The sequence below is a fragment of the Gambusia affinis genome, linkage group LG21 (assembly GCF_019740435.1).
Source record: "Gambusia affinis linkage group LG21, SWU_Gaff_1.0, whole genome shotgun sequence".
Classification (NCBI taxonomy): domain Eukaryota; kingdom Metazoa; phylum Chordata; class Actinopteri; order Cyprinodontiformes; family Poeciliidae; genus Gambusia; species Gambusia affinis.
The window spans coordinates 18,975,808-18,999,593 of NC_057888.1; the positions used below are offsets into that span (position 1 = coordinate 18,975,808).

General features: G+C 39.2%; 1 protein-coding gene across 1 annotated transcript in view; it reads left to right on the forward strand.

The window, feature by feature from the left end:
• LOC122824643 (partitioning defective 3 homolog) overlaps window positions 1-23,786 on the forward strand; it is a 370,755-nt gene that overhangs the window by 246,105 nt on the left and 100,864 nt on the right. The window contains exon 20 of the mRNA XM_044105505.1: window positions 18,495-18,614. Within this exon, the coding sequence (XP_043961440.1) occupies window positions 18,495-18,614 (120 nt within the window). The remainder of the gene's footprint in view (window positions 1-18,494; window positions 18,615-23,786) is intronic.

Here is a 23,786-nt window from a genome sequence, read left to right on the forward strand (position 1 = left end):
GACTGGACCAGAGCAGGACTAAAGCGTGTGTGTGTGCGTGTGTGCATGTGTTTTTTCTGTGCATGCACTAGTACTGCCTGAAATATGGATAACATATTACAAAAACTCGTCCGCGTATATCACTGCAAAAACACAAAATCTCAAGTATTTCTGATCTAGTTTCTAGTGCGGATATCTTAGTACACTTTAAATAAGGCAAAACTATCTTATAAGTAACTTAATTTTAAGTCAGTATTTCTTTAGTATTGATTTTTTTTTAAAAAGTACTAGTTCCATTGGAAGATTATTTCACTTAAAATGAAAATTTCCGCATTTAATCTTGACAGGTATTTCTTTTGTCCAGTCCTTGGTGCAAATATCGTAGTACTATTTAAATAAGACAAAACTAAGTTGCATGTAACTTTTGAGAAAGATATAGGAGCTTGTGAAAAGTAAATATGTTTAATATTGATGAAAAAGTAAAAGTATTATTATTTATAACGAGACATTTTTCACACAAAATCTTACCACCTATTTTTTTGGTCTAATTTGTAGTGCGAGATATGTTGATTAAAACGTCCTGGTTCTGTTGTATATTTCACCTTTTCCACACGTTATAAGGGAAATAATCTGCCAGTGGAGCTAGTATGTTTTTAAAAATCAATATTAAGGAATTATTGATCTAAAACAAGCTCCTATGTCTTGTTGAAACGTTACGTTTAAGTTAGTCTCGTCTTATTCCAAGTGTACTGAGATATTTGCACTAGAAAAAAAAAAGATATGGAAGACTTTGTGTTTTCGCAGTGTAGCAAGTTCCTCCATGACTCTTTCCTGCTCATGTTGTTAGAAACCAATGATAAAAAAAGCTTGATTCATCATCACTACACTGCAGTGACACATGTGTTGGTTTTCTGCACACACACACACACACGCACACGCCCACACACACTCATGGTTTAACACATGAGGCTCTCCGCTTCCCTACGACATGCGCTCACATATTGTAATATTGTGCCACATTTGATTTGAAGACAGCAATTAGACGCCTCCACATGAGAGCCCTGACATCTGCTGAATGTAATCTGAGAGAAAATGATAATTGTTCTGCTTTTTTGTTTTTTCTCCCCCCGCCTCACTTATCACAATGTCTGGGCTGAGGTATTAAAGGCAAGCGTGAGGCGCAGCACCAAGCTGGAGCCTCTGTGTAGCGATGAGTCCCATGTGGAGTTATCTGAACAATGGAGTAATTATATAAGAAGTCATTAAAAACACACATTTTTAATGTGGATGGTGAAGTGAGCATAAACAGTAACTTGCATTTGGATCAGATTAAGTAAAGTAAACTGAGGGAAATTAGTTTTGTTTTGAATATTTCTTGAACTTTTTCAGTTTTTGTCTCAGTAGGTGAACTTAATGTTAGGTCATTTTTTTCAAATAAACATCTAAGAAATGTGACATGGACTTGTGTTCACTCCTAACTTCCTCACACACCAATAAAGCAAAATTTAGTCCAATGAAATGCCTTCAGAGGTTAAGAAAGTGGAACACTGCAAAAACATAAAATCTTACAAAATATTTCACTTATAACATGGAATTGTTTTTTATAAGTGAAATAATTTGTCAGGGAACTAGTATTTTCTTTTAAACGAATATTGGGGAATTTTTGCTTAAAACAAGCTCATATATCTTGCTAATAAGTTACTTTTAAGTTAGTTTTGTTTTATTTGGCACACCTAAAAGCTTTTCTTGTACACTGACCAGGCCGGACAAGAAAAGTATTAACTAGTGAAGCAGCTAAAATGTCCGGAGCTCGTTAGGAGGAGCTACAGGGAACGGATCTCAAGTTGGAGAATCGGTTGTCACGTTACTAAAACCGTTTCCGTATATGTTTTTTAGAAATATGATGGAAACGACATCTTTGGAAATAAATTCCTCAATTTCACAAGAACGTTTTTACCCTTGATTCAGATGGTTTTGGTTCTTGTGAAGAAGAGTTGATGATCTAAAGGGGTAAAAGAAACACATTTGCCAAATAAATTCTGACATAGTGAACAGTTACATCATGATGGTTCAGCTGTTTCCACTGTTGGCCTTACATCTTGCCCCTATAAATATCAAAACATTCCTGAAAACTTCTTTCCATCTTTCTAATATGTGCAACTATGCTAGCTTGAAGCTACAGCATAGTCGACGTCTTAGAAAAGTATGTTTTCCTACTTGATTCTCTCCAAACCAGTAGATGGAGGCGCCCCTAATATGCTTTTTATGGGTGTGTGTGACATTTCAAAGGTTTGCTCAAAATTCCCTTGGTGATTGGCAATTAGCTAGTGTTTATCAAAATACAGTACAAATCTAGTCTTTACAGAAGAGGGGCAGGGAAAAAGCCATTTTAGAACCACAAGCTGGACAGAGGAGCTGAATACAGGACAATCCAGGAAGAACAACTGTTAGAGGGTGTGAAAGACTCCAGACTGAGGCGTAGGTTCACCTTCCAGTGGGGCAATGTCACCAAGCATTCAGTCAGAGCAGCAGTGGGAAAGCCTGGATAAAGGTATGCAGTAAGTATCAATGTGATTAAATGGGTCCTCAATGAAAACAAACGCCACATTTTTTCCAAATCTTTAGTAGTTAGAACTGTATTTTTGGTGGTCCCAAAGACTGGCACACCACATTAATACATGCCATGTAAGTTACAAAGACCAAAGGGGACCAAATTAGTAACAATACATCCCCCCACTGAGAAGATTAGCGAGTCAAAAACAAGCCAGTTAAGTAACTAAACTCCAGAGTACAGCATATAAAAGCAAACACAAACGCCTTTGTCTGGTGTTAAATAATTGAATGTAACCATCAGATTGTTGCGGGGCTTCAGGACAGGCGGGCTGGGGGATGACGGCTAAGCGATTTAGACATGGGGTGAATCAAAGTGATGGGATTAAATGAAGAAGTGCGGGGGTGGGGGGTTGATTTAACCCACATTAGAAAAAATGAGAGACAGTTTTGTCTGGTTTGGACTTCTCTGCTTTTGGCCACTCAGTGAAAATATGACTGGGCAGCACCGGGCCTCCGTCAGACGGCTCTGGAGTAATTAGGTTTTGAATGCTGTATGCAGTGCTCCAAGATAGACCTAGAAGCACAGAGAGTAGGGGTGCGCGTGTGTGTGTGTGTGGGTGGGTGCGCGCGTGTGTGTTTGCGTGAGAACAGAGGTGGTACTGTGCGATGGAGTTAATTGAATCTGAAATCCTGTTGGCCTGAAATGAGATCCACCGATGTCTCTCACGCTGCGTGTCGTGCAGAGGGGCTGCAAACATGACTGAATTCATAAAGTGCCTTATTAAAGAGCTGAAATTAAGTGTAGCAGTGCAACTCTTTCATAGTCTACCAGGCCCATAACTGCTAATGATCCAACCCCGATGGAATGTCAACCCAAAGACGATCTCTTTCTTGTTTCACTCCTCCCTTTGTTGCTCCGTTCCACTTGAGCTTCTATTGCCTCTCCTTTCCTCCGCCATGATTTTACACGGAGTGCATCCAGTGTTTCTTGACTTTCTCCTAATCTATTTGATATTTTGCTTCTTTTTTCTTTTTTTTTTAGGCGACGAGACACTTTGATGTTATTTCCCACTTTGGGCTAGAATCCCTTTGATCAATGCGAGGAAGGCTGCTCAACCTGAAATCTCTCTCCAAGGATAGGCAGACCGATCCAAAGTTATGAGAAAACATTTTTAAAAAGCTGCACGCTGATCTGAGAAAGGAACAGTTATGTTTTGTTTCTCTAAAACAGTGTGAGTAAACCATTAATATTGCCTGTAATAAAGCGTATTGAGCATCTTCGAAGAGAAAAAAAAAAAAGCCCAATAAGCTGAATTAGAGATGCACAGCATGTTTGATATTGCGGAGACAAAGGTGAGAAATGCACAGGGGGGAATCTATTTATTTTCTCCTATGCGCTATGCAAATGAAGCGGGCCGCCTGCTACAGTGGAAGTCATTACTAGTCCGCTCACCAATCTCCTTGGCTCAGAATGTAATGAAACAGAGGCCTTTGGCTGAAATGACCTTTCCCATTGGTGGAGATCCCTCATGTGCATAGATGCTAACATACGCGGTAGATAGTTTGCGGGAGAGACAATCACCGGCATGGCGAGGCGGAAGAACAAAACCTCAGAAAATTGCTTTTGAATTGCAAAGATAATATCAATCAACGTTGAATTACATTTCTGATTTCTATCAAAGGCAACCAATTAAAGGCAGGAACCGGATTCCTCTTGCTCTGTCACCGCCTCAACATGTGTTCGGCATGTTAAGAGAAAATGTCTGCATTCTTTTTTTTCTCCTTCTCAACAGTCTTCAAAGAATATGTCAGGGAATGTGAGATTCCTTCTTTTTTTCTTTTCTTTTTTTTTTTTTTTGTTGGATCAGAATTTCATTGGTTCCTGTGTTTGTCATGAAGGAATCTTAATTGGTGCCTGGCTTGCATACCATACCATAACTCACGAGTCTGCTCCTGGTAAAGGTTGTAAATTTGGGGAGAGGGTTTGAATGCATGGCTGAGATGGATAAAATAGTCTAGAGCAGCAGATTATTATCAAGGTATGTTCAGATCATTAGTGAATAGGTCGTTGGAGGCTTGTGCCTGACGGGCATTGCCTCGCAAAATGACTGTCTTCGAATTTTTCACATTTTGTCAAGGCACACTCATAAACAATGGGAACACACTAGAAAGGTCAAGAAAGTGTTGACAAAGTTCAAAACAGGGTTATGTTAAAAAACAACAACAATCCCAAATTGTTTCGTCTACCTACAGGGAAAATGGGAAATTGCCTGTATTGCTGGCTTTCAGTCACGTAACCCGGATGACATGCAAAATTCAGATGGAGGGCCAGAAGTGGGTTTCTCCGGTTCTAAGCAAAGCAAAATTGATCACAAATAGGCTGGAACAGACAAGGCATCTAAATGGGCTGCATTTACTTTCGGCCCTCCATCTGCATTGGGTGATGTCGGTGCTACATCATCTGAAACCCAGCAATAGCACTCTTCTTGTCCAGAAGTGCTTCACACTACATTCAACCAAGTACCTTGCCACCATCAGTGGCAAAGTACGTTGCCAAGTATTTTGGCAAAGTACCAAAGTACATCATTGTAGCCACAGGTTCTCTGGAACAGTCTAACAGAAGCTCGACTGTTGCCACCAATAGGTTAGGTGGGTCAAGTGTCTTGCCCAAGAACACTACAATGAACGTCCTAGAGTAGATTATTTTTCAAAAATGTCATGTTTGCAGTTTTAGTTTGCCCGACTGAAACCTTGAACTGGACCTACAGTAGACCAGCTGCAGATTAAGTATTATCAAGCACTGGAATAGCACAGTCAAAGAACACACCTAATCCATATGAGAATTTGTGGCAAACTTGACAATTGTGGTTCAAAGACTTTAGATTTGAGCAGTATTTTGACTCAGGGGGCACTGAATCCTATCTAACACATACAATCCCAGTAACATGAACAGGTTTGTGCTTATTATATCAGTAAATGTTAAATGGGTTTAAAGGGTAAAGATTCTCTAGCGACACACTGCCAACTTGCTACCCCAATGGGATATAGACAACTTAGAGGCGTAGAGAAGTTTATTGTGCTACATGTTTTAATATTTATTTCTGGAATGATTTTGTAATTAGCTTTTTGGATTTAGCCATTTCTTTCCAGTATTTGCTCTTGTCATGTTGAAATCCTGAGTGCAGCTTTCTTACCTCTTCTCAAAGGTGTTTTAAGATGACTAATTCAGCTTTAGAGGAGGACTGTCCCCAGTTATTTATCTAACCCTGCATCCTCTGAACACCTACTTTTGCTCATCCTCACTTTGTTCACCATCACAGTCACTCCACCCCCCTCTTTTCTTTCCAAATGTCCTGACACAACCGCCCATCCCCTCCTGTTTCACCGCTGCCCTGGAGATTAATCACGGCATTGACGGAAAGATCTCTCCCGTCCTCCTCGGAATGCTTGGAGGGATGTATATCACAGCTCGGCAGTTCTGCTGTCTCCGATCTCCAATGGTCTCACATGCGATGCTTGGGCAGATGCGTGTTCATGCCTGTATTTCAGTCTGACTGCTATGAGATGAGCCGACTGGCAACTCCCCCCCCCCCATCCCCCATCACCTCTCCTTCAGGTTGAAAATCATTCATTTGAGCGGCACAAAGCACATTTGTCTCTAGAATCATCAGCATTAAACATTGTTTGCTAACAAGAATCAACAGAACTGTCTTGTAAAAATATGTTAATCAACTTGTTATTTTTTACAAAGGTATTTTTGTTTGATATGAAAAACACATCTAGTTGAATCTCCAAATCTTTGACATAAGATTCTCCACCTCTAAAATTGCATTTCCAGCAACCACAACATTGCACAAGTTGAAATCAGGAAAATAAATGTGCTTAATGAAAAAAAAAAAAAAAACGTTTTGTGATTAAAAAACATTTTGTGCTAGGACGAGGTGGTATTTCGGCCATATTAAAACTGATGTATTATGCAAAACTACTCTTTCTTTCACATCCCACCAGTCACATAATCAACAGCCAGATGATACGACAAAGAAGACGACAGGAAATATTAGGAGAATTACGTTTGGTTTTTGTTTTTGTTGTGAGTCATTCAAATGCGTTGAATCCCTATTTTCTCTTAAAAATCGGCAACTCCAATTTCCCCAAAACACCGCATATGTTCCCAAATATAAGGGGTTTGTTACTCCAATGTCTGACTAAGACACCATCTTCTCCTCTGATGTCTTATAGATGATGTGTGCTAGCGCCACGACTGAATTATGAACTGTTTACATCCGTGGCTGCCATAATTTTTAACGACTTATCACATGGACAAGTTTATTCACGTGATTGTGAATTTTATTTCTTATTTATGGGCAACACCGCAATTGCAAAATTGTGGGGCGGTGGGGGGAGTTTGACATTAGACAAAGATTTTTCTCATATTTGTAATCAAAACGTGGCTTGAGACGACTTGTAAAGAAGCTTCACTAACAGGCGGCCTTGCTTTACCATCATCTATTTCTGACGTCTCGTCATCAGAGAGCTGAATGCTTGTGGACGAGACATGTAGCAGAAGTCTAGCTGAGGACAGTAGTGATCAAAATGGCCCATTAGGAATGCAGTGTGCTGTTCTCTATCTAGGTCACAGCCTGAGCCACCTACTCTAGGTCTTCCCTAGAGTCCTCACCATGCTGCCCATCTCCACCCTATCTCCTCCCCATTCCAGCCCCCTGTGTGGAAGCCTGATTGGGGCATTAGCTTACCACCGGGGTGTGTGTCTATCAGGGAATATGAGCTCGTGTGACTTTCTGTTTCCTGGACAGGCTGTGCCTAACGAGGACACTGTTCATGTTTCACTGTTTATTCTGCCTCTAATTTGACAGAAGCAAAGGATGACTGAAATAGTAATTCCCATAGAGTACCTAGCAAGAGGTTTGGTAGTCATTGACCAGCTAAAAGTCACAAACAGGTGTGGAGTAAGATACAATAATTTTTTTATGTTTCTACTTATACAAATTTTTTTTTAAATATGTGAAAAACCCCCACTTCTCCACCCAAACATGATCTTTTTAGAACCACCTTATGTTGATTTACATCTGCTAGCATAATAGCTCAATCGAACCAGGTGAGGAATGTCTGTGAACAGCAATTTTGCTACATATTTTCCATTAAACCAAACATTTTCTATCAAGTTTTCATACAGAATAGCGTACAGGATGCTATATCTATCTCCCTCCTTTTTACTTAGTCTACTTTACCCTCCTTGCTGGCAAAAACCTTTCTGTCATAAAGGTAAAACTTGTGGCGTGAGCAACGCACAGTTTTCCTGCCGACAGATTCTCCCACCTGAGTTGTAGATCTTTGTCGTTGCTTCTTGCCCAATTTAGATGAAAGCCCCTCTCTCAATCTGTAGGAATACTTTTACAAGTCACTGTGTGGAGATTAGGCTATACACGAGTGAACTCTCTTTTCTAGTTAGGTAACTTCTTCACATTGTTATTTCTAAGTATCCTCTGGATTGTCCTGCAGGTGAAACAATCCCTGGTAAACAGACCATTTTTTTCTGTCCTCTGTTATACCTCCAGGATTTCACAATTGTCGACATCCAAGTCTTGGTAAGGAGGAATCCACCTCTGTAAAGTTCTACTTCCTCAATACAAACTCTCTAACCTTTAATGGGTCCTTAACTCACTACATTTTGTTTTCCTTCCGCTATTCATCTATGCACTACTTTCTGTTGGTCCATCACATAAAATCCCAATGTAATGCAGTTCAGTTTGTGCTTGTAAGGTGCAACAAATTAAATAGAAATTCTTGGGGTGTGAATACTTTTTCGAGCCACTGTAATAACAAATCACACACAGAGAGCTCACCTTGATACCTGGGGTGTTAACAGATAGCCTGAAGGCTTCGTAGTAGATTGCCCTTCAGAAACTCTCCCTCACTGGACTCATATACTTCAACTAATGGATTTATGAATGCTTTCCGACTGTTTATTTGTGTAGCAATGAGAGGCTTTAATCAGGGTTGCCAGGGACTTGAAACGTTTCTGAGTGTCTCCAAAAACAGCCCCTCCCCTCAACGCACACGTCCACACACACACACACACACACACACACAATGCAGTGATTTATGGGAAACATTACAGGCAATCATGTCGAGCTGGGCCGTGTCCTTAGCATTGTTCAGCCTGTTTGAAATATGGAAGAGCCACGGTGCTCCCCTTGATACACAGATTCATAAAGATACAAGCTAGCGCACAAAAAACACAGATACATGTTTGGCTTTCTTTTTCTTTAAGTATGAATAATTATAAGCAGACGAGTGCGGTACTCTGTAGCTCAAACATATGTATTAGTTAGAAATTTTAGACAGACCTCTGCTACAAACACACTAATTGACTCGCACTTCTTCAGCTCAACAGTCTCTTTGATAGTGATAGTTGTTAGCTTACAGGCAGAGAACATCCTCAGCTATTCTGATATCATTTCAGTGCCTCAGATGTTGCTGCGGTTCTGTTTATCTTGTTTCTGTCTGGTCTCTGTGGCTAGAAATAAAAAGGAAAAAAAAAAAACATCTCTCAGTAAGAGCGGATTAACTGGGATGCACAAATTTGTTTTCAAAATACCCTCCTCGGCACATGTTTTCACAAAAATGACTAAAAAAAAGATACACATTGGACACCCATGGGCCGCGGTGCCACACAATAAAACCCCCGCGGCTCGATGTGACGGAGCATTCTCCACACGTATTTTGGTTCAGACCATTTCGTCTTTATCTCATTTTTCCTTTTGGGGGTGTTGAATGCGGGGATAAGAAATGCTTATGAAGCTCCGCTTGTCTTTGGCTGCCAACGTCTGCCGACGACCCCACCACCACTGGAACGTAGCTGTTGATCAGGCCATTGGACACGCTCGCAAGCATGAAATCAAAAAGCGGACAACTCAGAAAGATTACTTCTAAAAGAGGAGCTCGACGATAGAAGGAAAGCACACAGAAACGGAGGGGAACAGAAATGGCACGAAGCGCTGATAGTCACAGCTGAGAAAAATTTCCATGCAACAAACAATTTCGGAACAGTGCGCTGCAACGACCAGATCCACTCACCTGGCAGAAAATCTTCATTTCTATGTAAACAGGTTGGTAGCGGCAGGGATATATGGGTAGAAATAGAGCATTTAAATACCATAATTTGACTTGACACACAATGCGCACCTGAATGTAGTTTCTTTTTCAATATACATTCCATGGTGAGAGACCGCAGGCGATGTTTCTAAAACTGAGCAGCATCCAGCATTACGGTTCTGTTTCTGCTCATCTGGGAAACCTAAGAGGCGTACAAGTTTGTGGCGGGAATCGTTTTCCCTCCAATTCGCCCGTGTCGTCGCCCCCTTACTGGGACTCAGTCTGATGTCATGAATAAATGCATGTCATGCCGCCACGGTGAATAACACGCCGCTTTCCCACCCAGGACGAACCATTCTCAACCTCATCTTCCTTTCCCTCCTTTGTTTTTACTCCACTGCTGAAAGACTTTAGAAGGACCTCACCCCCCAGAGCCGAAGCCAATCATAGAGTCCGGCCCACCGCTTCTCTAGAAAGGATTTGGTTGAGTTTGCTCACACCCATGGCCAAAACACGGGGCTGTCACGGTTGAAATCCCTGAAGTGCCAGACGTTGAATTCTTGTCTAGTCAAATGAGTGATTTCTTTCTTCTGAAAGGTCATCTTTTTGTTATGCCAGCCACTGTAACTCATGCATTGAAGGATACATCTTGGCTTGAAGTTGATTTTCTTGTGATGTGTCAAATTCAAGTCTCTTGTGAGAAAGAAGTCTGGTAAAGCAGAAAAAGCTCAGACTAACTCTACGGCCTATGGATAATCAGTTCCTTGGAGAAAAAAAGACAATGGACTGCAGACTGGTACATTAAGGCAACCTCCCTTTCTTCCTTGACGTTACTCTGCCAGGAAAGGGAAAAGCGTGATGTTCAGGGCAAATAAAAAATGTGCTTCTTCTTTCTTTTACTTCTTGTCTCTATTTGAGTAGCTTTTATTCACATTTGCTTCAACACACAGCGAGTCAAAAGGTCTGACAAATCAATTAAATATCCTAATAGGTTGTGGTGTAGATCTGTATTCGGATTCCTATGGTATGACAACCTTGAATGCAAATATTATGGTTTTTACAGTATTAACACAGTTTTAACTCGAATGCAAATTGTAATGTAGAGACAACTCTACAGACAGCTAGAGATAAACTCCAGTCACTCTGGTTACACCAATACTCTTCTTGGCATCGTGGAATAAAATCTATAAACTTTAGGAATTTTTAACAATTTTTTTTAGAAAATTTGACAATTGGGTTCAATGGTCGCAAACCGGATTTGCAAGAATCTGTAATCCGTGTAGAACAATGTAGTTCTGTTTTGACTGGCCCACATGGTGCTGATTTTATGTCTGACATTATGGTGATTTACTCAAACTGGGTTTTAAAGGAGCTCTGTCCTGTGTAAAATTATCCAGTTCAGTTTTAAGATTTTTATATATATATATATATATATATATATATATATATATATATATATATATATATATATATATATATATATATATATATATATATATATATATATAAATGACAATCCACTGATGATGATGAACTGTGGGGTAGAATTCAACTATTAAAATAGAAAAAAATACAGCAGTAATCAATTCATTTTAATTGATTACTTATGTAATCAATTAATTACAGCAGTAACCTATTGTCCTTTACCTATGATAATAGATAAAGGAATGTGGGTGTAGTGGGATATGAGCAGGTCAATATTGAGGCACATATTGCACATGTGGTATTAAAACAAAACTGAGCATTACTCTCTCAATTCTTACAGCTTGGACTGTCAGCATAATTGTAACCAAAGCTGAGCATTCAATCAAATGATTTTAAATCATGAAGTGGAGCTGGTCAAATGTTGGCCAGACTATTACAAAAATGATGAAATTGATATTTATGTTAGCACTGAGAGGAAGCTGGGTATGAAATTCCTAGAGATGTTTGCAGCTAACGGTTAGCATATGCTACCGTTGTTGTGTTCTACAGAGGATCCAAAATGCTCCCAGACAAGCATTTAGGTGTTAAAGGTTGGTGTTGTGGTGCTTACAATTCACCATGGAAACAACTAAATAAGTACTTATGTTTTATACTTTCACAAATTGTTGAGCCAAAATTACTGACCATCAATATTTCATAAGCTGTGTTTCCAAGGACCTTAAAATTGCACAAATTGGAGATATGAAAATAAATTTGAATAATGGAAAAATGGCAATTTAGGAAAAAAACAACAACCTATTTTTAGGATTAGGTGGTTATTTGGCTATATCAAAATTTGGGTATTTGGAAAACTGCAATTGCAACACTTTTTCACGTCACAAGTCATACAATCATCAACTGGATGTCACTACTGGAGGAAACGACAAAGAAAACGTCAGGAAGTAAGAGGATGAGGGCGTGGCATGTTTTTCTTAATGACTTAACACATTAATTTAATTGCATTTATTATTTATAGGAAACATGTTAATTGCAACATGGTGTTTTTTTTCGACACTAGCAGAATATTGACAAAGCTTTACTCACATTCGTAACGGAAATGTAGCTATAGTAGCATCTTAAAGCCATAAGCTAACAGTAATCGAATTAGGTCTTATTACAACTCATTTAAAACTGACATTGTATTGACAATCTGCTTCCCAACAGCAAAGCTATTCAGAAGTAACTCTCTCTTTTTTCCCTTCAAGATTTTATTACATTGGACAGAAATGTAAGAAGTAATGAGTCTTTAGTTGTGTTTCTGTGTGCCTGTCTTAACTTTGTGATGTGCTCCAGCCTTCCATTAGCATACAGATAGCATCTCTTTGTTTTTCTCTTTGAGAAAATACGGTTTTAATGGGTCTTTACAGCAGATGAAATGTGAAGGTGGGCGAGTAGTTATTTATTTTCCTCTTGAGTGCCACCAGCACACTTTCAGGGGACGGGTGCTCAAACACCATCAGACCTCCGCGGGGGGGCTTTGCCATGGGAGATATAGATTAAGTTTCAGGTTGGCCGAGCAGAAACCGTAATGATTCTCACTGTCTGCCCTTGAAATTACCTTCTCATCGCGTACTCGGATTGATACACACAGTCATTTTTTTCCCCCCTCCTTTCTAACTCACCTGTTTTTCAATCGCAAATTTGAATAATGGCAAATGCTTTAACACTCAGAGTGAGTGCATCATTTCAGGTTAAACCCCTGGTGGTCTTTTATATCCTCTCACACTCTGTCAAAGAGGGCACATTTAGGCAGCAGAAATGGGTCTCTGCTTTTGTTTCTCCCTAACTCAGTGAGTAACTCTGAACTAGCCTCAAAAATTCCCCACAGAAGATGTCAAAACAGATTAGCTTCTCTTAAATCCACTCCCCAGATTAAATGATTGTACAAATCAAACTGGCTTTGAGGCTTTGCATAATTATTATTTTTCTCTCTCCCTCTTTAGAAATTCTGTCTTTGACTTTTTACTTCTCTGTTGTGTTTGAGCCTTGACAGACTATTAGTCCATAAATCAATGGAGATGATGTATGAGGCACCCGGTTCTGGGGGGGTATAAACCTTTCAGTTTTCTATGATATATGACCATGTATGGTGTTGGATAAATTACAGTTTCACTAACTCCCTTTCATGTATGAGCAGAATGTAGCATTCAGTTCATCAGTATCATGCCAAGTGTTGATTAGCATTTAAAAACATTTTATTGGGGGGGGAAAAAAACAACATAATTGATGTAATTAAGATTGAGTATCTTGAATTGAACATGTTTGATCATAATTTGTCTTGTACAATGTTTTCAACACATACAGCGCCAAAGACGAGTTTACAAATGTACTCATGAATCTTATGTGGATTTTGGACTATTAATATTCAGAAGTGTTTGGAGGGTTAGGATTTTATTTTTTTTTTTCATATGAAATGATCATACAATAAACACATCAATTATTAGTACAAATGAGAATCGGGAACATACATACTGGCTCACATGTAGATAAAATAAATGACAGATCATAATACTTTATTATTTCCTGAGGGATGGGGTTATTTTGAAAGCTTTTTAATCCCGGCTTGCTTTTTCTGTTCCAAAACCGGTCAAGCATCACGGCGGCAGCATTAAGTTCAAATTCAGAAATACTTTATTGAACCCGAAGACGAAGACAGAACACCTGCTCCTAACTGTAACCAACAGCTAGAGGAAGGAAACCTAAACATATTTTGGTGATGTTCGCAAATACACACCAAAACTTGGTTTGGAACCGTTTCAAACAGCTAACATGAAGCTGGACCTCATTGATTTGTCTATACCAAATGATTTTTATAATCAAGAACTTAATGTTTTTTTTTGTTTGTTATGCTCTGTGTTAAAGTAGTATATTAGGCCCTGTGAATTCCATTTTATTTTTCTCCCAAATTCCACTCAAATTTTTCTGAATTGCGTTTTTTTTTTGTTTTTTTTTGTTTTTTTTTACTCAATTTCATTTCACTCTACTTGTTAACCCTTATTATGGTGCAAATGACAGTTTTGTTACGAATTTTTGCTGAAAAAAGCATAATAAAAAAAAAAAAAGAATGTTTGGGTTTGTTTGAAGAATCTAAACATTCTTAGTTTTCATGCTAAAAGCCACAAAATCCTGTTTTTAGCATGAAAGAAAATCTCCCTCTTAGAATTGAAAAATACTTATATAGGTTCCGCATTTTATTGTGTTTTCCATTTTGTTTATTAAATTCCGTAATTTATCTGCATTTTCCACATCTCAGAAGTCATATACTTATACCAGTTAAGGTGACTGGAATAGAAACATCTGAAGCATTATTATTGTTGGCAATAGGTACATTTTCTGTACTGACACAGTTTTAAATCTTTATGGATCCAGGAGAAAGAATACTAAAGGTTTCATAATCTTTAGGTAACATTTTGGAAGCTCGTGGTTCATACTGACAAGACTCAGACTGCCAAAGTAAAAAGGCTCACCTTGTTGTCAGTGAAGCAGCAGATTTCCTAAATTGCCTTTATTCCCCCCTCTTTCCTGGTCTTGTGCTTTGATCTGTTCCTCTTTCAGGTCACAATAGATGTGGGAATAGTCTTTCACATGGAGCTGCTGCATGCCCGAGGTCTTGATCAGCTTAATCCGTCAATGTGTTTCGCAATAAAGACATCTCTCACTTTATTAATGTCGATCCAGAAGAAAAGGGATTTAAAGTTTCTACTCCCGTAAGGTTTCGACATGCTTTTAGGGGAAGAATGGCAATTATAAAGGCAAAGATAAAAGCAAATTTTCACCAGAACCAAAATAAACATCATTCAAGCAAAGTGTTTGTCATCTTCTTTAAGCAGACATATTCAATAAATTACAATATTTTAAAAATATTTTCTCAGCAAGTGAAGCGCATTATCCACATTATCACACGCGGACAGATTTTTCACTTACAGTTAATGAAAAAATGACATTTAAAATGAGAATATTACAAAAGACCAATAAAAAACACATTTTAAAATGTATCCTTAATGACCAGTTTGTTTTAATACCTGGTTAGAGGTTGCCAATTAATATATATATATATATATATATATATATATATATATATATATATATATATATTTATTCTGACAAAATATCCTCATCTGAACACATATTCTAATTTACTGAACATGGCTGTATTAGTAAGAGATTATGGTTTATGAAATAATCTGATGACCTCTGAATGGACGATCTGTGCCACAGGTGGCAACACACTGCTTTCATAAAGAAAGCTGCAAATGAGGAAACATTGGAATCCCAAATAGGTTTCTTCCAAACCCGTTTGCAAGTTCCATGTTGTTGTAATATAAAGTAGGACCAAAAAAAAAAAAAAAAAAGGAAAAACACATTCATTAGGGAAGCAACCTCCCTTTCCATGAATATATGTGCTTCCATCGCCTAAAAGTCAAATCTTGTCTGATGTAATTTTTCAGCTTTCAGAGAAAGTTTTCAAACTGTCAAGAAAAGCTCTGCTGCGAGGAAGGTAAAAATAAACCTGGAGCGAACCACCGCAGGGACTGGAGACTGCAGAGCTTAGTGCTTTCACAGCCTTAAAATCCAAAAAGAAAACATGTGAAACATCATAATCAATGTCTGTACATAAAACGCATTGAGGCACATTGCGGAACAAAAACGCTCAATAAAACCCAGATCTTTGTCAGTGATTATATTTATTGGATTTCTTGCCACTTGTGGCCGCCTGCTCTCATGTCTGCACCCTTCCCTGCTACTGCTTTGTTGTTAAAGTTCTCAAATACTTTTATGAAATGACCTCATTTCGACAGTCTGTGGGTTTCTCTGGCTGTGATGCTGCTTCCCCAACAAACAGCTAGCAGCAGCAAACCCTGTTGTACTTTTGATTATGAGATGCAGCCAGTGACATTCACAGTCTCTGCCCAAGATTATCTCAAAACTTCCTTTTTCTCAGGTAGACTGTATGAACCTAGCACAACTCTGAAGACTAACTGTAGTCAGTAGTGCATTTTCTATCGGAGTTAAGTTGAAGCACTTATGGACATTATACAAGTGGAACTTTATCATGACGTGGTGATTCACAGGTTCAAAGAGTGGATGGTATTTTTTAGCACTCTGCTAAATTGGCTTAAAACCGTGTCAAATTTTGATTAAAAGTCTAAGTGAACAAAGATTTCTCCCTTTTCGAGCCACTTTGACTCAATATCAGTACGATCCTCATACCTCAGATTGCGGATCACAATATCGGTTTGCATACGTATGCTGATGACACACACAACTATATTTATGTGTCATCATGAGACCACAGTACCTTAAAGTTGCTGCATTTTCTCTGGAATAATTTTAAAAAGTCAAACTTAAACAATCGACACAATTTTTTTGGTCTCAATTATGTGAGGATAGAGGTCAGCACCTAACTGACAGAGACCTAGGTCAAAACAGGATGCACAAAACTACAACCTGATTTTATTTAGAGTGATGGTTTATTGAATGATCTACATACAGCCGCATCTGGGCTATAATGCTTCTGCAACAACACTGAGCAGTACCAACACGATGGATCATATCACATCAGTTTTTGGGTTTTTTTTTGCTTACTGTTTTTGCTGTGACGGATTTGTTTTAAAAGGTTGCAATGGTTCTACAAGGTACAGAATGATAAAGGACCTAAATACGTCTGAGTCACTCTGCAGGTTTGACCCTCTTAGAGCCTTACAGGTCACCAGAGGGCAGGACGCATTCAGTTTCAACGCTCCTCATCTCTCAAACCGATTCGCTGAAAACCTGAGATGTTGGTTCTTTTTCAGATTGAACATACTGAAGCATTACCGTTTATTGCCCATCTACACAGCTGTCCCTTAAACATTGAAGATGGCTTTATCAGGTTATTTTCATTGGAGTATTTGGTTAATTCTATAATCATGTCACTTTGGCCAACATTTCACTTACAGCGAGTGCACTTACTGCTTATGTGTTGTGTATTTTTAGCCTCATTCCAAGGCTAAAACAAAACAAAAAAAAGGTACATAGTGGTGAAATAAAGCTGCTTAGAGAGTGAACATTTAAATAATTCAGAACACCCTGGACATGACTGGACATGTGGTGAGATGAGACCCAGTTTGCACTAATTTGAGCTACCATGTTTGACCAATAAACACCATTTGGGTGAAACGTTACCATACACTTTGCAGTAGTTTGTCTGTTTAACGGGAGAAGTTGACCATCGAGGTAATGTAACATAAACTTCTTCCTTTACCCAGAAGACTAAAGAGGGAAACTGGATGGATCTTTAACTTTGATAATACAAAACATAGCATAGCAATGCAACAAACAAATACGGTAACCTCATTGAGTGGCCTAGCCAGCATAGACCTCAGTCGTACACTCAGTCTGTGGACTGAGCTGACACTTTGAGTTTACAAGTAGAAGTACAACTGAAAGGTTTCAGAGATTTTGTAAACAGGAGTAGGTGAAAATCTGGTGACCAGCCACCATGTCATGTTTTGCTAACACGTCTCACCGTGACGTGTACATCATGACCACAGATCCACCAGAGTCGAACAACTTCTACCACAAGAATCATTAAAGCCACTCACTTTGCCTTCTCCTCCGTTTTCTATCAACCTGTCACAAATTCTTCTCATTAAAATGTAAAAAGTTTGCACCCAGTTTCCTTCCGCTACAGTTTGCCTGGGATGCAGATATTTTGTTCTCCCTGCTTGAGTCTAAATCACGAGTTGTCACAGCTCCCATCACTCGGTGAAGCTCAGGAAGAAAAAAAAAAATGGAGCTTATCCTTTCTTTAGAAAAGCTGACTTTGACCATTTTTACTATTTATGCTTAAGTTTCTACTGATAACGACACTTTTTTTTCCTAACAAATTGGAATGCAGAAAGAAAGGGAAAAAAACACTGTTTGGTTATCTTTATGCGACTTGATGCATTCTGATTCTCTTTATATTGAACAGGCACATTATTATTTCAGCATTGAATTGGTGCCCTCCGAAATTGTCTTCACAATACAAACACGGCCTGCACACCCTGACAGTTTGACACTTTAATTTTCAACACAATGTTTTACCTGAACTTCCCTGATAAAGTGAAAGAAATTGCCCTCATAAATATATTTATACTGTGTTGAAAAACACTGCATGCTTCCTCCTCCATCCTTCAGGTTGGTGGTACAGAGCGCTATCTGCAAAATAGAGCCACTACAGTGACAGTTTCTTTTCTGAGTCTGTCTGATGAATAAAAAAAAAAACACCTTACAGCCTGACTAGTTAGCTAGCCTCAACTCTCCTCTGAAGTTTCTACAGTTATACTTAATGTGAGTTCACTGTGATTCCTTGGCCATTAAATCCGATTCTGAGTCTCCTTTTCTTTTTTTTTTTTTAGGTTTGGAAAGGGCAAGAAGGACGAGGACAAGGTGGAGAGAAAGAGCTCAAGAAGATCGAAAGCTGAAGATATGCAGGCATATGAAGATGAAACCATCCAAATGAAGCAGGAACAGGAAAGGTAAGCGCAGATTCTGAACTAGCTAATGGTCACTCCCCCCCAAAAAAAAATGATACCTGAAGAGTTTACTCAAACAAATAAGTGTAATCATCAGTACCCAAAATTGCTGTTTAATTACAGAGATTATCTAGCTAATAATTCTCTTGTAGTTGACTTATAAAAGTGTGGAGTTTGGTCAATAAGGTCATTTAAGCTTCATCTCCGTTGTCAAGTCTCACTCTAGCCGGTAAATGTCTGGTAGCCAAGGTGACCATGTCTCCATAGGCAGTGTTCCTCTCTATGTGGGCATGAATATGGGCAGGAACCTGTTAGCCATGAGAGGGCAGGAGCTGTGATGACAGAAAAGTGAAGAAAAATTGTGACATGATTGAATAAAACATGACGCCCATACGTGTCACCCTGTATGCATTGGAAAGATGGTCAACCCTCTTTATTCAAAAGAAACATCAGGTTTTTAGTAAAATGGCCGCACATCAATTAATCGTTTGTTGATTGATAAAATCAATCAACTTGTTTTGATCCCTGTTAGGGATCATGGATCAGTTTCAGTATCTGAAAATACTTGAAGAAGTCATATTGTCATATGCCTAAGAGGAAAAGGCAATGACAATCCCAAACACGCCGTCTTGTTTCCAGATGTATAAGACTGACATTTTGGAGTGGGCATGCCAATCTCTAGACCGTAGTCTAATAGAAATCTTTTGAGTTTACTTGAGAAAAATGCTGTTTCTGCGGCACAAAGCAAGAAACTCAGAGGAATTATGGAATGTGGTTTGGAATACCTGTTCACAAGAACCAGGAGTCGACTCCATGAGAAACAGATGTGGAGCAGTTCTCAGAAACTGCTGCTTATGAAACTGAACATTAAAGATTCACATGAAAAGCAAAATATTCAAACATTCTCAGGTTTGTACAGAAATGGTTCAAACTCGCAATGCTGACGTTGCTATTTTTTTTCCAATAGTTTGAATTGATTTTTCCTCGCTTTCTGTGACTCAGTAACAAAAGTACATTTTTCTATCTGTTCCAGTGTTTCAGCTCAAGTTGCTGCTATTTGAAACACAGTTCTACATTCCTAAGCTGCACAGGCGTGAACAGTTTGCCAATATTCAAGATCGGTCTTTCCATGAATCAGATATGGATTCTAGTGGCCAGTTTGGTGATTAACGATTAACATCCATCAGCGAAGGTTGTTAGTCTTCAAAGAACACACTATTTCTCTTGATCCCATCCTTGTGGTTTTGTGTCTTCTGATCGCATTGTGGACGTCGGGATGTGCAAAAGAATCGGGCGTCGCATTGACCTCGCTGCCGTGACCTCTCTCCTCACCAACATGTAATTCTCGCCAGCGAGGAAGACGACATCGGTGTCGGGACGAATGAAAAGGCAGCTTGCCGCCTCCGTTGTTCTCCGCCAGCCAAATGAACTCGGTAATCAAACTGCCGTTGGTAATGACGGCTAATTGAATAGAAACAATGGAGCTTGATAGCGCGCCCTCTTACAGCGACAGAAGAAAAGGATGGATGGTTGTTGTGAACGTAATGCACAGACACACACACACACCCACGCACACACACACACACGTAGAGGGAGAGAGAGACTGAACTGTCACAAAGCCCGTCTTCCCTGCTGAATGGAACATCTGGAGGTTTTACTCAAATAACTGCATCACGTCGCTTGGTGGTATTGAACTGTGATTTGCAGTGAAGGTCCGATCCATTCAGACCGTGAACCTCTCTGGCTGTGGGCCGGGCCTGTTTCTTTCAGTGAGCTTTGGAAACCAGCAGGCCTGTTTATTTCCCCATCCAGACCCATCTCCTTTTGAACGGCTCCCAAACAGCAAGAATCCATACAAAAACACAGTGAGATAATGTTCGGTGCCATGGACAAGTTTTCATGCCTATTGAACCTTTTTTTTTATTATTTTATTTATTTATGTTTTTTACATTCTGTTAACCTCAAACCCTTATTGGGATTAAATGTGACGGAACAGCACAAAGCAGCTCATGATTGTGAAATGGGAGGAAAATTATGTTTTTTACATCTAAAGTCCACATTTATTTTCACCTCTGTACTCTGATGCTCATATATTGCATCCACTCCTTTAGAAGTAACCTATCTAGTAAATGCAGTCCTCCCCTTCTTAAAATGTAAATCCACAGTACAAACCTACCAGGACAGTGCCGTCATCCATTTCAACTGAAAGGCCTAATGGAATAAACATAAATCATAGAAGAAGCCAGGAGGTCCGTAGCATCGCCGAGGTAGCAGCAGAGATCCACTATGAAATCTGTTGAGAAAACATCATCAGTCGTGCACATTTAATGGAATTGAAGGAAAAAGAAAAAAATCATAACAGCTCTTGTTTGCAATTTTCTTCAAGTGATCTAGAGATCATGACGAAGATGTGGACGAAAGTTCTCTATCCGGACGAGGAGATTTAAAAAAAAGTTCTTGGCTTACTGCTACGTTTAGTAGAAAACAGACATTACACTTTTGTCTGAACACACCATCCCCACTATGAAGCATGGTGGTGGCTGCATATAGAGCTCATTTTATTCAGCAGGTACTGAGAATTTGGGCAAAGCTGATGGAGCTAAACACAAGGCGATCCTGGAAGATTTAGTCAAGCAGGGCTGTCCAAAGTGAGGCCTGTGGGCCAAATGAGTCACAAAGAATACTTTGCTGCAGCATGGGATTTTTATCAATAATGGTAAAATGTGGGCCTCCAGTAAAATTGCTTGATTTAGGTTTTCCCTGACAAGAATGTTAAATAAATACTCCTAAAACTTTAATAAAAGGAACCTTTTAGTTGAATTTGATAACAGATAAAATTAAATACATCTAGTGGCTTTATCTTTTACTAAGGAGACCTTTGTACTAGGGGTTGAACGACTACATATTTTTTAAGGTCGACTACATCATGATAATAGTCGAGTCGATGCCGACTAGTCGCGGTGACGTCATAGTGACGTAAGCGCAAAAACCCTTCACAACTACTTGGAGGCTTTATTAGCTATTTTCACGGCAAATATTGACCCCCCCACCCCCGCCTGCACACACACACTCCCCTTCTCCTGCTTTTACTAAGCCTATTATGGAGAATTAAAAGAGCAATAAACAGATCATTCTTTGTGAGCAGCGGGGAAAAGTTTGTTGCACAAAGTCGGGTCTGACTTTTTTTTTCTAAACACCGGCTGATGCTGATGATCTCTGGATAGTTACTATAGGAGTCAAATTATCACACTGGCTACATGGTGCTTTTGGAACATCACAAGCCAAACTTGTTATGAACGGATCCCGTTTGGTTACAGCTGAATTCAACGAAACCACCTGCTTCTCCTCCGCCCGATGCGCGGCAGGAAGCTCTGCTGACTCAGCAGATTGAACGATTTAAGATATTTTCTAGTCAACGTCAATATGATAAAAGTCTAGTCGATGTCGAGTTGTCTAGTCGTTGTGATGTCATAGCAACGCAAGACGCAAACTTTGGAGTAACGTACAGGCTTTATTACCCGTTTTCACGGAAAAATACGGCATTTACACAGAACAGCAACAAGTGAAACAACAAAACATCGGGATAGTTTATGATAAATAATAAGTTGCTGGGAAACCAACATTCAAAAGGAAACGCACATCTTTTAGATGTCATTACCACAGATCTTTATTTAATCAGCAACATAACATCATAATGTATTAGTTAGATCGTTGTGACAAGGACACTCGCGAGCCGCTAAGTGACATCCTTAGCGGGAAGGGGGCGAGTTTTAGACGGCTCGTGTTTTGTAGTTGACTGCAGCTGCAACTCCATCTCCTTTTAAAAACACTGTAAAACCACAAATATGCATCCATCTACATATCATTTAAACTAATGTATTAACTTATTTTTCTTGTGTCTTGTGACGTTTACTGTGCTGTCAGATCAGCACAGGCTGTCACCACCGGCAATCACATGACTGCGACTAGTCGACATGAAATGTAAAAACTCGCGAGATGTCCTAGAGTCGACTAGTCGACTAGTCGACTAATTGGTTCAACCCCTACTTTGTACATCCAATAAGCATAGCTATTTGGAGCTGTTGTTTTCAATGGAGTGGTGAGGTAACAATCATTCTAGTAGATCATACACCCAAAATTAATTTCTAGGCAAAGAAAATGGACAAAAGACTCTTCTTGCAATTGTTGAGCAGATCTGAATGTAAAAATGTGGATACAATGTAATCAAAATGTGTAAAACACCAAAAGAAAGAAAAAACAATCTAACTTTTGTGAACTTTTTGGCTAAAAGTTACGAGCCTTCCGTGTAAAAGCTACTAGACTGTGGTGTGACATTCACCTTCAGCAGGACAATAACAAACATTCAGCCTGAGCGATAATGAAATGCTTCAGATGACCGCTCATCTGAGTGGCAATAGAGGATAAGAGGCAAGCCTTGGAGGTTTACGTTCACTCCAATTAATCTGACCTGTAAACTGTTTTGTAAAGAAAATGTCCAACAATTTCAGTTTCTAGATGTACAAAACTGGTATAAAAACACCCCCAACATAGTCCATGTTAAGTTAGTAATACCAAATATTAACTCAGACGTACTAAATTCAAATGTGTTTCTTCTATTTCACAATTATCCTTCACTTTGAGTTGGTTTATCCCAAAACATTCCAATAATGTACTCTGGAGCTTGTTACTATGATGTGACAAAGTGTTCAAAAGTAATGAATACTTTTCAAGGCATTGAATAAACACTGTACCTGTTCTATTCTTCACTTCTGCCACACCTTACTGCTGATTTGTCTTGTCCTGTTTTATGTCTGTTCTGCATCTCTGAGCTCCTCCCATGTTTCTTCTGCAAGGACTGACCCTCTGTTAATGGAAAGGAAATCCTAAGGGAAATTGCGGTTTTTAGTAATAGACCAACTGGCCGTACAGCCGACGTCCAAAGCATTTAAGGTTTGGCACCGTGACGGCTCAGACGTCCATTACTGCTTGCGTTCTTTGGTGACATCGCTGTTTCGCTCTTCTGCTGCGATAAATTTCTCAGTCGTAGTCGTCCTCAAAAGTCATCTGAGCGTTCTCTCTCTTTTAAAAAAAATGTTTTTCCTGAAATGGAGACCGGACATTTCTGAATGCCTTTAAGAAATGATTGAGCTCATCAATTCAGGCTTATGACGACGC